The sequence below is a fragment of the Haliotis rufescens genome, unplaced genomic scaffold, assembly GCF_023055435.1.
Source record: "Haliotis rufescens isolate VD_foot unplaced genomic scaffold, xgHalRufe1.0.p SCAF_17, whole genome shotgun sequence".
In the NCBI taxonomy this organism is placed as follows: domain Eukaryota; kingdom Metazoa; phylum Mollusca; class Gastropoda; order Lepetellida; family Haliotidae; genus Haliotis; species Haliotis rufescens.
Window position 1 is genome coordinate 125,993 of NW_025963857.1, and position 17,327 is coordinate 143,319.

Consider the following 17,327-nt stretch of genomic DNA (forward strand, 5'->3'; position numbering starts at 1 on the left):
AATCGAAATCCGGTTAGTAAACTGTCGTGCAGATTTCGGTCGATTGCAAGATTTGCAAAGCATGTGTACCGACACCTCGTTGTCAACACATATTTTCCAAGTCTTTTCATGTTTTTAATCAAGGTGCTCATTTGATCTGATGCACTTCGAGATGTAAGACCCATTTTATCACAATATAGATCTTGATTATCGATCAGATCGTCTTGACTGGGCGCCACCATTTTGTTTGAAACAAATGCAAGTGATACGCGAGGTGGAATCATGGGAGAGGCTTTGAAGAGACATACTGTATTCGACGTAATAAGTGCCCCGCTCTAATAAACGCCCACGGCGATATTTGCTAATATATTGGCTAGTGAACAATCCCAATCAGCACCCCTTCCGATTGATCAATGTACACAAGACTTATTTATTCGTGTATAATACGCACTCGTGTGTTATATCACCCTTAATTATGGGCAATTAAATTCTTGAAAAATACATCTGTCGTATGTAAACATTTCAGGCTGTTAGCATAAACCACGAAATTTACGATCTTTCAAATAAGCGTCCCCTATTTCTAATTTTGAGAGCGCCCTGAATACGGTAACTCATAATAGCCACTGGTGGTGCTACAATCAATCAAGCCCAGGAATTCCAGCCTAGTTCGGCAAGGGTGGAAACTTGACTTTTGAAGTCAGTTAACTCTCTTGCCTCGGGAAGATGATGCCCACCAATTAGACTAATGTTAACATTGAATCCTGAATGCACAATTACACTTGAACAGAACACCTCCCGACCCAGGGAAACTGAGACAGTTTTACAAATGGTTGGTTCTGTCACTGTATCCCGATGGTGTGGTGCATAGCTTACAATATCAATCCCTGGATTGTCTGGCCAAGACATTTGTATGTGTAGTTCACCGTCATATAGCTGGAATATTGCTGTGTGTGGTATTAAACATAAAACAAACAAACAGTAATCCCTCAATGAATGCTATATATATACCTGCAGGTTTCTTCTTCATGAACTGTGACAGAGTAGTCTCCCCTGTCGCCTCCTTATCCCACTCATGTCCTACCCCAGCCCCATCTGCCCCGTCACCCTGGGAGGGGTCCGTCCACGCCGAGACCAGGTCATCCGACAACGACTCCGCAGACACTGTGGGCGTGTCAATCACTCCTGCTGTAGCTGGGAAATATTCAATTGAGTTTGATTATACATAACTAACGCCACAGGCCCATAGTACAGAATACATGACTATGTGGAAGCGGTTAGAAATGCTACAAGGATTCATTTCTTTATTAACATGGCATGATAGATATAGAGAGAAAGATTTCAAATTGTCGTTTTGACATTAAAGAGATAAACTTATATTTATTTGGATGTACATCATATTTTTCTTCAATATTATTTTCCTTAATTATCACATTAATAATAACCACATACAAGCAAAATGTTAAATTCATCTTCAACGACATGTAAGGAACATTTTCCACATCTTAAACATTTTGGTATTTTTTTGTGCCTGTCAACTGTTGTCTGCTATCTATAGTCATCACATGACTATAGTGTAAACATGATCACATGACACTGTACCTATGTCATCGATACTGATGACGTCATATGTGAGCGCATGCTTGTGAATTTTGAGAGTAAAGGATCTAGCTGGCTGGATGTGTGTTTACGTTGTCTCTTGTTGGGTCCGACCCAGTTATGCTTCAATTCAGAGCTTCAAAGCGGTCTAACTCTATGAAGACAGAGAACGTTTCACCAACTTCAACCTTCATCCTGTGTGAGCTGCCTCAGAAACCTGCATGAAGTGGCTGGGACATAAGGCACGTTTCAGGGGATGCATGACCACACCCGCATCCTAGTCCCTCCCAGAGACCATATACCGATATATGGTCTCTGTCCCTACATACTGTAAATCAGGAAATTAAATCAAGTTTAACTACCATTGAAATCTATAAAAACACTAATCCCGCGTTCCCGTTTAATGGTAATTACCCTCTTTTTTTTTACCAGTTTTCGAACTAAGTCAGCATGTCTGTTACCATCAGGGTTTCCCCTTGTCTATTTCTAGGTCAAAATATCAATTTGGAGCGCCTTGTCTCAATGTGTTAAAAAAAGAGAGTAAATTGTGACTGATGTTTGTGTGAATGACATATAGATCTAACTAAGTTACTTCAGATATGACATGTTTGTACTGAACATGATGTTGAAAGAATTAAAACCAAATAATTTTCATATGTTATTTTATTTGTGGGGACTGGTAATTTTTAGAGTTGCCACAAGGACTGGCAGTTTCAAAAGCCAGCAGGAACATTGCTAATCAAGGTCCTCATCCCACAGCGACACCAAGACAGTAGACTAACATTCCATGGTACAGGTTATAGCAGCTCGATTGAATGTTCTGCTTTCTCACACAAAATTAATCCATTAAGATGAGTGTAGCAAAGTGCAGCAATACATTTAACCATTTCTTTGTTGTCTTTAATCTATCCCTCCGCCTGCCTTATGATCCTTTGGGCATAAAACCAGGAAGTAAACTTGTCTAGTCTTTGAGTGAGTGAGTGAGTGAGTTGGGTTTAACACCGCTTTTAACAGTAGTCCAGTTATATCAGCTTAATGTGGGAGGACAGCCCAAAGTGATGCAGGTCTCAGACGTTTACCACTTTGGTGAAACCCACGAACACGGGTATGGTGCTGACAAACCTTGAAACATAACTGGGGCAAAGCGGGATTTGAACCCACAATCATAGGTTTCTGGCGTGCCAAAGGGATGCAACTCTGCACAGCGAATCGCGTCGCCTTAAATGACTGGGCCACCCGTGCCCCCTTCTAGTCTTTGGAAGGCATTTAGACGTGTTACACATAAGGAGGAGAACTAATGGATGTCTACATCTTTGTTATGAGGAACACGTTTCACTGCATATGCTTACTCCTTCATCAGGTTAACGAAGGAGTAAGTATATACTCCGAAACGTTGTGTTCCTCATAACAAAGAAGTTGACATCCATTAATTCTCTTCCTTTAATTGGTCTAGCCTAAGCAATAACTTGACCCTGTACCTCCGTCGCCTGCCTGAGTCAGTTCTTGAAGGAATTCCCTCGTCCTCTCTATCCACAAATACAGGATGCTCTCTCCCAGATTCTCCCTGAAACAAGACAGACAACACATGAAACAAAAGGAGGTGATTATATTGCACTAACAACATGCATTCACCTGCACGCTTGTGTGCATTCACCGAAATGCTTGAATGTGCATTCACCTGCACACTTGTGTGTGCATGCATGCAATGCCTGCTTGTACTAGTCTAGAATAACGTCATTGCTAGCCCACTGAGATACCATGCCACAGTTTAACATTGATACCCCACTAAAATACAAATAAAAGATAAAGTAAAGACAAAGTACACAATATGCAGGACTAGACGAGGATTTGTCTTGTTCAGTGCTGGGATTCATCACATAGGCGTTATAACACACGAGTTAAAAATACCATATCAGACTTGAACCACTCGGCCACGCCACCTCCAAGTAATAAAAGACTTGAACCACTTCGCCTCACAGTACTAGAACACTTGAACCACTCGCCCACCCCACCTCCAAGTACTGGAACACTTGAACCACTCGGCCACCCCACCTCAAAGTACTAGAACACTTGAACCACTCGCCCACCCCACCTCCAAGTACTGGAACACTTGAACCACTCGGCCACCCCACCTCAAAGTACTAGAACACTTGAACCACTCGGCCATCCCACCTCCAAGTACTAGAACACTTGAACCACTCTGCCACCCCACCTCCAAGTACTAGAACACTTGAACCACTCGCCCACCCTACCTCCAAGTACTAGAACACTTGAACCACTCGGCCAATCCACCTCCAAGTACTGGAACACTAGAACCACTCGGCCATCCCACCTCCAAGTACTCGAACACTTTAACCACTTGGCCACACTACCCCCAAGTACTGGAGCACTTGAACCACTCGCCCCCCCTACATCAAAGTACAAGAACACTTGAACCACTCGGCCACTCCACCTCCAAGTACTGGAACACTTGAACCACTCGGCCAACCCACCTCCAAGTACTAGAACACTTGAACCACTCGGCCCCCCCACCTCCAAGTACTGGAACACTTGAACCACTCGGCCACCCCACCTCCAAGTACTAGAACACTTGAACCACTCGGCCATCCCACCTCCAAGTACTAGAACACTTGAACCACTCTGCCACCCCACCTCCAAGTACTAGAACACTTGAACCACTCTGCCACCCCACCTCCAAGTACTGGAACACTTGAACCACTGGGCCACCCCACCTCCAAGTACTAGAACACTTGAACCACTCGGCCCCCCCACCTCCAAGTACTGGAACACTTGAACCACTCGGCCACCCCACCTCCAAGTACTAGAACACTTGAACCACTCGGCCATCCCACCTCCAAGTACTAGAACACTTGAACCACTCTGCCACCCCACCTCCAAGTACTAGAACACTTGAACCACTCGGCGAATCCACCTCCAAGTACTGGAACACTTGAACCACTCGGCCATCCCACCTCCAAGTACTCAAACACTTTAACCACTTGGCCACACTACCCCCAAGTACTGCAACACTTGAACCACTCGCCCACCCTACCTCAAAGTACTAGAACACTTGAACCACTCGGCCACTCCACCTCCAAGTACTGGAACACTTGAACCACTCGGCCAACCCACCTCCAAGTACTAGAACACTTGAACCACTCGGCCCCCCCACCTCCAAGTACTGGAACACTTGAACCACTCGGCCACCCCACCTCCAAGTACTAGAACACTTGAACCACTCCCCCACCCTACCTCTAAGTACTAGAACACTTGAACCACTCGGCCATCCCACCTCCAAGTACTAGAACACTTGAACCACTCGGCCACCCCACCTCCAAGTACTAGAACACTTGAACCACTCGGCCACTACACCTCCAAGTACTAGAACACTTGAACCACTCGGCCACCCCACCTCCAAGTACTAGAACACTTGAACCACTCGGCCACCCTACCTCCAAGTACTAGAACACTTGAACCACTCGGCCACCCCACCTCCAAGTACTAGAACACTTGAACCACTCGGCCACCCCACCTCCAAGTACTAGAACACTTGAACCACTCGGCCACCCCACCTCCAAGTACAAGAACACTTGAACCACTCGCCCACCCTACCTCCAAGTACTAGAACACTTGAACCACTCGGCCACCCCACCTCCAAGTACAAGAACACTTGAACCACTCGCCCACCCTACCTCCTAGTACTAGAACACTTGAACCACTCGGCCACCCAACCTCCAAGTACTGGAACACTTGAACCACTCGGCCACCCCAACTCCAAGTACTAGAACACTTGAACCACTCGGCCATCCCACCTCCAAGTACTAGAACACTTGAACCACTCGGCCATCCCACCTCCAAGTACTAGAACACTTGAACCACTCGGCCATCCCACCTCCAAGTACTGGAACACTTGAACCACTCGGCCACCCCACCTCCAAGTACTGGAACACTTGAACCACTCGGCCACCCTACCTCCAAGTACTAGAACACTTGAACCACTTGGCCAATCCACCTCCAAGTACTGGAACACTTGAACCACTCGGCCATCCCACCTCCAAGTAGTAGAACACTTGAACCACTCAGCCACCCCACCTCCAAGTACTAGAACACTTGAACCACTCGGCCATCCCACCTCCAAGTACTGGAACACTTGAACCACTCGGCCACCCCACCTCCAAGTACTAGAACACTTGAACCACTCGGCCATCCCACCTCCAAGTACTAGAACACTTGAACCACTCGGCCATCCCACCTCCAAGTACTGGAACACTTGAACCACTCGGCCACCCCACCTCCAAGTACTGGATCACTTGAACCAATTGGCCCCCCTATCTCCAAGTACTAGAACACTTGAACCACTCAGCCACCCCACCTCCAAGTACTAGAACACTTGAACCACTCGGCCATCCCACCTCCAAGTACTAGAACACTTGAACCACTCAGCCACCCCACCTCCAAGTACTGGTACACTTGAACCACTCGGCCATCCCACCTCCCAAGTACTAGAACACTTGAACCACTCGGCCACCCCACCTCCAAGTACTGGATCACTTGAACCACTCGGCCCCCCCACCTCCAAGTACTGGTACACTTGAACCACTCGGCCATCCCACCTCCAAGTACTAGAACACTTGAACCACTCGGCCAATCCACCTCCAAGTACTGGAACACTTGAACCACTCGGCCACCCCACCTCCAAGTACTAGAACACTTGAACCACTCGGCCACCCCACCTCCAAGTGCTGGAACACTTGAACCACTCGGCCCCCCCACCTCCAAGTACTGGTACACTTGAACCACTCGGTCATCCCACCTCCAAGTACTAGAACACTTGAACCACTCGGCCCCCCCACCTCCAAGTACTAGAACACTTGAACCACTCGGCCACCCTACCTCCAAGTACTAGAACACTTGAACCACTCGGCCACCCCACCTCCAAGTACTGGATCACTTGAACCAATTGGCCCCCCTATCTCCAAGTACTAGAACACTTGAACCACTCAGCCACCCCACCTCCAAGTACTAGAACACTTGAACCACTCGGCCATCCCACCTCCAAGTACTAGAACACTTGAACCACTCAGCCACCCCACCTCCAAGTACTGGTACACTTGAACCACTCGGCCATCCCACCTCCCAAGTACTAGAACACTTGAACCACTCGGCCACCCCACCTCCAAGTACTGGATCACTTGAACCACTCGGCCCCCCCACCTCCAAGTACTGGTACACTTGAACCACTCGGCCATCCCACCTCCAAGTACTAGAACACTTGAACCACTCGGCCAATCCACCTCCAAGTACTGGAACACTTGAACCACTCGGCCACCCCACCTCCAAGTACTAGAACACTTGAACCACTCGGCCACCCCACCTCCAAGTGCTGGAACACTTGAACCACTCGGCCCCCCCACCTCCAAGTACTGGTACACTTGAACCACTCGGTCATCCCACCTCCAAGTACTAGAACACTTGAACCACTCGGCCCCCCCACCTCCAAGTACTGGTACACTTGAACCACTCGGCCATCCCACCTCCAAGTACTAGAACACTTGAACCACTCGGCCAATCCACCTCCAAGTACTGGAACACTTGAACCACTCGGCCACCCCACCTCCAAGTACTAGAACACTTGAACCACTCGGCCACCCCACCTCCAAGTGCTGGAACACTTGAACCACTCGGCCCCCCCACCTCCAAGTACTGGTACACTTGAACCACTCGGTCATCCCACCTCCAAGTACTAGAACACTTGAACCACTCGGCCCCCCCACCTCCAAGTACTAGAACACTTGAACCACTCGGCCACCCTACCTCCAAGTACTAGAACACTTGAACCACTCGGCCACCCCACCTCCAAGTACTGGTACACTTGAACCACTCGGCCATCCCACCTCCAAGTACTAGAACACTTGAACCACTCGGCCACCCTACCTCCAAGTACTAGAACACTTGAACCACTCGGCCACCCCACCTCCAAGTACTGGTACACTTGAACCACTCGGTCATCCCACCTCCAAGTACTAGAACACTTGAACCACTCGGCCACCCCACCTCAAAGTACAAGAACACTTGAACCACTCGGCCACCCTACCTCCAAGTACTAGAACACTTGAACCACTCGTCCATCCCACCTCCAAGTACTGGAACACTTGAACCACTCGACCATCCCACCTCCAAGTACTAGAACACTTGAACCACTCGGCCATCCCACCTCCAAGTACTGGAACACTTGAACCACTCGGCCACTCCACCTCCAAGTACTAGAACACTTGAACCACTCGGCCACCCCACCTCCAAGTACTAGCATGATGAAGCCAGTGACTACTTACAGGTATATATTTTGTAATGCATTTTCCAGCTGCATGCGACTTTCACCTCTCAGCCAGGGAGCGCTGTAAAAAGAGGAGGATCACATCACCAAGTGATACAACAATCATGATGAAAGACAATACTTGAAATAGCAAATGTGCAAAAAGGTTCTTCTGGCCTTACAATTGAAATACATGTATTTACATGACTCGTCTTGAACAGACATGCAGTCTCAACATGATATACGGATGGAATACTGTTGATGCTGTTTACTGCTGTTTACTGCTGTACATATTACTGCATACTGTCGCAATCTACTGATGAGTACAATCTCTACAACGCTCACATCAGAATGTGTGGCCTCAGTGCTACGACCGTCCCACTTCCAGGCAAAAGTCTGGGAGCAATCACATTTTATTTCTGGTTATTTTTTTCACAGATTATTCTTCTTGAAAACATCACATTGGTTGGTCAAAAATACTTTAAAAAACACAAATATGTTTATTAACATTGTTACTATGATTAAATGTTGATTACTATGATTGCCAATGTTGAGAACAATCAGGGCTTATAATAAGTTTTGTGATCAATAATTTTTTAACATTTATTCACTAGTGCCACATTTAATGTTAATTACGTTTGTGATGCTCTTATATATTTGTATGTGCATTTATCAATAAGCTAAGACTTTGTGCTGATGCAACCCAAATTTCCTTCGGGATAAAAAAGTGTCATCTTATATGATCTTAAATACTTGGAAGTACAGTACAACAGAACTTTGTACAATTTACATCACAGGCATTAAAATGAGTGAGTGAGTATGGTTTTACGCTGCTTTTAGCAATATTCCAGCAATATCACAGCGGGGGACACCAGAAATGGGCTTCACACATTGTACCAATGTCGGGATTCGAACCCGGGTCTACGGCGTGATGAGCGAACGAATTGAAAGGTTATTCATCATTTGTGACACTTAGTGTTTGGCCCTTAGCCAAGTAAGACATGGGCCAGGCCTGAGGGAGTGATGGAACTGAAAGTGTTCCTCCAGCACCTACTTGACACGGTACTGGGGGGGAGCTCCACTCGGATACTCCACGGGCAGAATCACCTACAAACAAAACATTCATAGTCAGCAATATAAGCATAAGTGATAACACATAGGACAACCCAAAAAACAAACTGACTTGTGCCAGTTTGTATCCCAAAATCGCTTCTTTAAGGATTACAGTTTGAACACATTTCATCACTGTTCAAATGATAAGGTTCTACCAAGAAGTTAGCCTCAATGCTGATTGGTTGGATACAAAGTTCATGTGACACGACCTCCTGAGGACCTGATGAATGTGTCTCCGTTCTTCAAGCAGAAGTGTCATATCGGAGCAGATCTTATCTTAATCAGATTGATTAATCGGCTACCTTTAACTGATGTAACAAGTTGATAAAATTCATTCTTGTTCATGGTATTTGTGGAGAAAATATTAATAATATCAAATATATATTTCAAAGGTTGTATCTGTTAACCACTTCATAAATATATACATACAGTAAACTACGGTTATAACGAACACGCTTATAACTAACTGACGGATATACATGATATAGCGAACTTACTTTTTGGTCCCGACTATTTGCTGTAGTTATGCTGTATATATGCTTATAACGAACTACGGTTAAAACGAAATAAAATTAGTAGTCCCTTTGAGTTCGATATAACCGTACTTTACTGTAATTACACTTCAAGATTTGTCAACAATCATGGTAATCATTCCAATATTATATGTAACCATAGTAAGCATGGTAAGTGTTGACACCCTAAAATATGGATGTCAGTCCACAGGATTATTCAAAGTTGTCTCCCCTTCATGCCTCTACTATTAGAGGCTGTGTCTGTTCCATGCATGATGTACCTAGCTTCAAGACCGAAGTCTACTGAAGTCACTGGGTCTCCCACCAAAGATGATTCCAACATTTGATAAAACAAGCATGAAATACTCATATCCCCCACCAATATAAAATAGTCATATCCCCTGCCAATATGACATGTCCGGTTGTGTGCAAGGCAAGGAATATTGTATGGTTTTCATGATCTGCTCAGGAAAGAAAAACTATCGCCGTTTTCAGTCTAAGTCAAAGTCGTTGCCATGGAAACTCGAAAAATAAAAAAATTTAAATCACAAACTACCAAAAGACACAAGTTCACCACTAAACCTATGTTTAACTAAATCTATGTGCCAAGTTTGGTTAAGATATCTCTCGTGGTTTTTTAGTTCTGTTCCAGAAACAAAACATGACGGATGGACAGCACCCATTCCTATACCCACTTCGTGGCAGGGGATAAATATAACCGCCACAAGACGTTGCAGAAATTGCAAGAAAAGAGAAGGAGTAACTCACCGAGAGCCTGAGCTGTAAGTTCCCCGATTCCTTGTCACCTTGTATGTCGATGTAGTAGTGACGGATAGCCTCATCTTCAACGTGCCACTCATCACCATATATGGATGTCAACACTTCGATCTCATCTATCTGCAACAAATGAGTGAGTTAGTGAGTGAGTATGGTTTTACAATGTTTTTAGAAATATTCCAGCAATATCACGGCGGGGGACACCAGATATGGGCTTCACGCACTGTACCCATATCAGGAACTGAACCCGGGTCTTCGTGTGTGACGAGCGAACGCTTTAACCACAAGGCTACCTGACAGCCCCCTGCAACAAATGAAATTTAATTCACAAAACAAGGTACAATCCATACTGGAGGTTCAACATGTCTAAGGCAACTGAGACGCTGCATCACGAAACGAAGTGGATATTCTAATGCCATATGACATTATGATTATTATATACATAATACTGTTAACAGTGTTATACACTAAAAACTAAATATCAGATTAATAGCTTATCATTTACAACACATTGATCATTACTCAAACTTTCATGATTTGTGTTTTGCACTGTTATTCTGTGGGCTGGGACATATTTTAATCTTATCAACAGGAAGATACAGGGATCTATCAGAGTCAGAGGAAAATAGTCGGCCCAAATCTGCAGCAACTGTCACTAAAAGTTCCCTAATTGTGAGTCAACATTTCCCAATTCATGTTCCTATAGTTAACTAATGTTATGGCTTTCTGAAGGTTATGTGTATTACCCTGATAATCAGTGTTCGAAATAAGCGCCTGCCCGTAGGCCCATGGAAGGTAGATCTCGTATCGGGTCCATAGTTTCACATTTGCATTGGTCCTATCGGCCAGCAGTAAACTTACATGTTGATCCATTGGTCAAAATAAGTTGCAGTTTTTTAAATGAGAGCCCAAAGAGATAAGTCACAGCTCATAATTGGGCTAGAGGCTTAAAATGCATAGTTTTACATTATTGTAATGAATACAATATAAGAATATTATTTCAAAATATCTCCGAATTACAATAAATAAATAATTAAATCACAATTTTGAACAAATAATATTTTTCTCAATCAGTAATCCTAGATAACACCATGGTATATCTTATTGGCAAAGACGACCTCATTCAGTCCTGTCAACATGAGTATGAACCAATGTATCATTAGGCATGATAGGCTCTGGAATAACCCTTTGTTAGCTATCAACATGATCAACCATAAGAGTGAGTGAGTTTGGTTTTACGCTGCTTTTAGCAATATTCAAGCAATATCACGGTGGGGGACACCAGAAATGGGCTTCACACATTGTACCCATGTCGGGATTCAAACCCGGGTCTTCGGTGCGACGAGCGAACGCTTTAACCACTAGGCTACCCGACCGCCCCTCCACCGTAAGAGCACACTAGTGTGTTCTGTGTACAGCAAGAAACTCAATGACACTCATGGGCGGATACAGAGAGAGAGAGAGAGAGAGAGAGAGAGAGAGAGAGAGAGAGAGAGAGAGAGGGGGGGGGGGGGTGTTTGCAGGGGTGCGCACCCCCCCTTTTTATTTCGAAAAAAATCTTTATTTCTTTATAAATTATCACCAAAGACAATAAATAGATCTTAATTGTGCACCCCCCCCCCCCCCTTTTAAAAAAGCTGTATCCGCCCATGACACTACATAGTCTGTATAGTCACAGGTAGTCATATTGTGACCCATTTCATTGACTGAGCGAAATCATTGTGAAGAAAACATTATCGTTTTGTTTAACATAAATGAAGAAATCCAAACATCAGTATATCAAAGTGCTCTCCGTTACTCCGTTTGACCCATCAAGGAAACTGCGGACATCACTATAGCCCTATTTCAGTCTGGATGTATACATGAACGCACCAGACAAACAGGAACAACATCACAGGTATCGTCCACAATCAATTAGTTTCAAACATATCATTTGCAACTTATTATCCAACTATCGGTATTATCAGTGACCATATGTATATCACTAATATACGGTATGATGTGAGGTTTACCTGCTTTCGGCTCCTTTTCTTTGTGCGACTGCTTCTTTTCGACATTGCTAGCGTTTGATCGTGATTTGCGATATAGCTATATCAATATGCACGTAGATTTTATAATTAGCTCAACCAAAAATACCCTCTATCGAAGTTTCATTTTCTAATCTTATTCTGGGAATGAACGTACTTTCGGTTTCACAGTTTTCAGTTAAGTCAACGGCGAGTAACCTGGTAACAGTTATAAATATGATCATTCGACTAATTAGCATGGGTTGGTGTCACTTTCTCACCTGCTTGGAAAGATTATCTTCCTTATCCTCTTCCGCCATCACGGCTCTTTCAAATAACGGTAAAACAGATCATTGCTGGAACATTATCGAACACGAATTCCAAGAACTACAACGTGTTGCGCGACCATCTTGTAAGTTTACACACATCACGTGACTGTCACGTGACTTCTCTGGTCATGTTACTCCAGATGCGTTATTTTTACTCCACTTCAATCATTACAACACACGGATTTAAACAATCGTTGCTGTTAATGCAGCTGTATTTTATTGGAGGGCACTAGGGCTGGGACGAGTCCAAATTTACTACCCGGGTACCCACACCCCTATTACCCGCTCCTACCCAGGTACCCGCTGTTGGTGTCAAGAGATAGGTACAAAATGTCCGATTGGTAATAGTTTGACAGTAACTCTGGCAGAATGTTTTTAGATACACGTATAAAAAGATCTGTTCACACTGAAGTTGACTTAAGTTTTAGCTTTGTTCAAACATATTTAAGTCAGAAGGAACGTGTTCATAGTCATGAAGAAATGCGAACATTAGAGACTTAAAATTATCGTGTAACAATGTAGTTTTATAGTGATTTTTTGTCATGAAACAATACATCACGTCACTAACCACGGGTCCGGGTAGTCTTGTGAGTACAGGGTCCTCTCAGTACCCACCCGACCCGGTACCCGAGTTACCCGTCCCAGCCCTAGAGGGCACCCAGATTTTATCTAAGCTGAGTGAAGTTTAATTGAACGACTAACGGGATTGGGTGGTCAGGCTCGTTGACTTGGTTGATGCATGTCATTGTGTCCCAATTGCGCGGATCGATGCTCGTGATGTCAATCACTAGATTGTCTGGTCCAGACTCGATTATTTACAGACCGCTGTCATATAGCTGGAATATTGCTGAGTGCGGCTTTAAACAACAAGCAGACCCCGTAGTCATTGTTTGCAAAACATCTCCATTTAACTATTAACATTTGTTATGTATATCTGCACCAAATTTAACTCAGTGAACCAGTGTAAAAAAGAATGACTTCTTAATCCCTTATAGTTTGGACAGACATTTATCAAAAAGCATGGCACAATGAATCAGACATAACTCCCTGTATGGGATAATATAACAATACCATGAGTCTGCTTTGTGTGGCCATACCGTATTTGCCGTAATAAGCGCCCAGGGCACTCTCAAAATTAGAAATAGGGGGCTCTTATTAGAATATTATTTTGGTAAATGGTGAACGTAAATTTTGTGGTCTATGCTGACACTCTGAAATGTTTATATACGACAGATATATTTTTCGAGAATTTAATTGCCCATAATTAAGGGTACATATAACACACGAGTGTGTATAATACATGAGTAAATAAGTCTTGTGTACATTGGTCAATCGGAAGGGGTGCTTATTGGGATTGTTCACTAGCCAATATATTAGCAAATATCACCATGGGCGCTTATTAGAGCGGGGCGCTTATTACCTCGAATACGGTATTAGAATTGAATTCTGAAAACTTGTGTAAACTCATTTTCTCTTCACTGAACAGCCTCCATGGTGGAGTGGATAGAGTGCCAGCCCCGAGAGCTGATAGGATGGTGGTTCGATTCCGGCCTTTTGTCATACCAAAAGACATTAAAATATGTTGTTACCATGGGTGGGGCTTGGCATTATGGGTATAAAACAAAAGTCTGTATACTGTGTCTGAGTGGGGTATCCACGTTAAACTGTGGCATGGCACTCTTAAAGCTCTGCAGCTAATGTCAAACCTATTCGACAGAGGTGTCACTTCCATTAGTGACGAGTAGAAGCACACACACACATGGGCGTAGCTATGTGAGTGCAATAATGTTAAGTGAGTGAGTGAGAATGGTTTTACACCACTTTTAGCAATATTCCAGCGAGGGACACCAGAAATGGGCTTCACACTTTGTACCCATTGCGGAAATTGAACCCGGGCCTTCGGCATGACGAACGAACACTTTAACCACTAGGCTACCCCACCACCCCACAATGTTAACATGACAATAAACCCTGTTTCCCCGCTTCACTGACTGAACATCCGATGTTCCTCTCAAATCTCAAATCCTCTCCTGTATCAGCATAAACTCATCTTCCCGGAGGCAAGAGAGTTAACTGACTCGTGGAAACTGGACTTTAAAGTCAGTTAACTCTCTTGCCTCAGGAAGATGGCATAAACTTGGAACATGATGCTTGTTATTAATGCTGTATATTTAATAACAAATTGTCAACAATATACACCAATTTCTCATCACAAATAAATGTTCATTTGTGTCATTCATTAAAACAGACACTGCTTGTGTGTTAGAAAAGCATTCTTCATACGTCTATTTGAAAAAAATATAACACACATGTTGATATTGAAAAACACTTTATTGTAACATTGGAAGACAGCAGATTATCTCCCCTGACACACTAGGCCTGAGCAAGGGATAACAGATTCAACAATACCAAAGAAGACACCAAGATGAACCTGCACAGAAAACAGGGCTGTCACTGGATGTGATACTATGACCACAATGTGCGTAAAGCGATACATACTACATGATTTCAATTTTTTTTTAAACTTGACAACTATTGGAATCGGACGAGTGATGCATGTGCTAGTAAAGTAGACACAATTTTGGGATAATAATTTACTTTACTGTGATGGCGACGTTTCGGTATAGATCCTTGACAACAGTATACGCATCTATACCGAAACGTTGCCTCTATACCGAAACGTTGCCATTACAGTAAAATAAAGAAGTTTTTATCCAGAAATTGTGTCTATTTTGTCATCCGTCAACTTCTAAGAAAACAGTTCATGTGCTCGTATGTGAACATTATACCCCCAGGGTGTGGAGGATGAACAGACTCCAGTGTGTGAGTGAGTGGGATGTGTTTGTTGCCAGGGTTCAGTCATAGTGTGTCAACCCTGGTGAGAACAACAGTGCGGCACAATTCCCCTTGCTGGAAACAGCCATGAGAGCTGGTATGGTGCTGACAAACCAAGGACCGCGATCACAGTGAACCAGGGATTCAAACCTACTACCAGCAAATAGTGGTATTTTTGTCACGTAGTCACAGAACTGACCCCCACTGATACCACCCCCCTGATGCTTGATGTATGAAGTGACGAGCCCCAAGATGGCCGTATACAACTGTCTTGTATATCTACATTTCTGGTGAAGCTGGCTTAACACAGACTCATTAGACCATGGACTCTCTGGTTGACACTCTGAATGTGAGTTTGTTAATGTCCACAGTGAAAAGGCCACAAGTTTGGAAAAAGCAAGTACATGTGTAAGGAATTTTGAAAAAATATTTTGGAAATGGTTTCAGAATAATTAGAAGCTTCTCTGGTCATAGTTAAATTAAAATAGCAAGTCAAAATCAGAAAATAATATTATCAGTGTTTTAAGGATCTTTATTTCTTGATACAAAATAAACACAGCATACCATGACAATCTTTCCCTGAAACACATCATCACCAATGAAAATTATGATTTATTAAAGAAAAAAATTAATTTTGAGATGGCATGATACATAAAGATAAAAAACAAAAACAAGTAGAAACAATCTTTGATTGCACACAGAGCACAAAACACAGTGCATCGCTGGCCGATCTTCATCAAACAAGACTAGGGTGTGTAAACCACTGGGTTCACTATCATCCAGCGCTGTATACAAATAGATACAAATATAGAAACAGGATTTCAGATAAAAAAATATGAAAATAACAAAATATATAAGAATGTTCATCACTGAGATCCTGTGATGGAGGCTCCAGAACCATCAGCTGACTGGGTAACTGTCTACATCCAGGCTGATATTCATAAAAGAACTTCAGTTTGAAACAAAAATGAGTGTGTTCTTTTATGGATACTGACCCAGGTTTGGGAGTCAAAATAGTCGCAATCACACTAATACTGATCATAAAATATTTGACTCGGGCAATAAAGTTTGAAGCTAATATGGTCTCATTTTCTAATCGCTTTGTTCACAGACTTATATGTCAAAAACATAAGATCAGTACAAAATTATATTTAAAACCAATGATCTTACCAACTTCTTCCTAACTTTAATACAACATTTGATCTTTGTTTAAACACCAGCATAGCAAAAACGGCATATGTTCGTACCACAGGTGACGAAGGAGTTATTTGAATGACAAGGGATAAAATAGATGCCCTATCAAATTGCACTGTTGTCTTATGATTGAAACAAGTGGCAATATTAACAGTCCTTGACTGTTGTTGATTTTAAGCTCGTGAGAGAAAAATTCTGTGCTGAGTTAGAAATAAGAGAGATGGGGTTAGCGCCTTCCCTTTCCGAAATGAAGTTAGAGTGGTGACTGGGCCCAGAATATCGGCCAAACCCTAGAATGGAGATATAATACACTGGCTTATCAAGGAGGGGACAATGGTTGGAGAGTACTGTAAATCTTGAAATTAACGCTAGCGTGAATTAAATGCGGAAAATGCAAGTGGTCTTTGATTAACTTTGCATTTATGTCCCCAAAATGACTATCAACAATAAGACAGCCTCACTGCACACTTTGGATAGCGGAAATACCAACTTGAATACAAACACAACGATGGGTTACTGAGCAGCAGTTGTAACAAGTATGTAACAATGTCATTCAAAGAACAGGAATTACACAATGGGTAACGGGTGAGTTATCACTGCTGTAGTCAATAGTTCTACCCACCTGTGTCAAGCTTGTTGACACCCATCTTCCCGAGGCAAGTGAGTTAACTGA

General features: G+C 43.3%; 1 protein-coding gene across 2 annotated transcripts in view; it reads right to left on the reverse strand.

The window, feature by feature from the left end:
- Positions 1 to 12,719, reverse strand: part of LOC124121849 (protein IMPACT-like) — a 35,675-nt gene extending 22,956 nt beyond the window's left edge. Inside the window, exons 1-6 of one of the 2 annotated variants that reach the window (XM_048397378.1) lie at positions 12,578 to 12,719; positions 10,282 to 10,410; positions 8,943 to 8,995; positions 7,908 to 7,970; positions 3,054 to 3,139; positions 988 to 1,170 (exon numbers count right to left, since the gene is read on the reverse strand). In XM_048397378.1, coding sequence (XP_048253335.1) covers positions 988 to 1,170; positions 3,054 to 3,139; positions 7,908 to 7,970; positions 8,943 to 8,995; positions 10,282 to 10,410; positions 12,578 to 12,616 — 553 coding nt within the window. In that variant the 5' untranslated portion in view covers positions 12,617 to 12,719. Of the gene's footprint in view, positions 1 to 987; positions 1,171 to 3,053; positions 3,140 to 7,907; positions 7,971 to 8,942; positions 8,996 to 10,281; positions 10,411 to 12,302; positions 12,444 to 12,577 lie in introns of those variants that run through there. The other variant, XM_048397377.1, reaches the window with a different exon arrangement.
- Between the last annotated feature and the right edge of the window lie 4,608 nt (positions 12,720 to 17,327).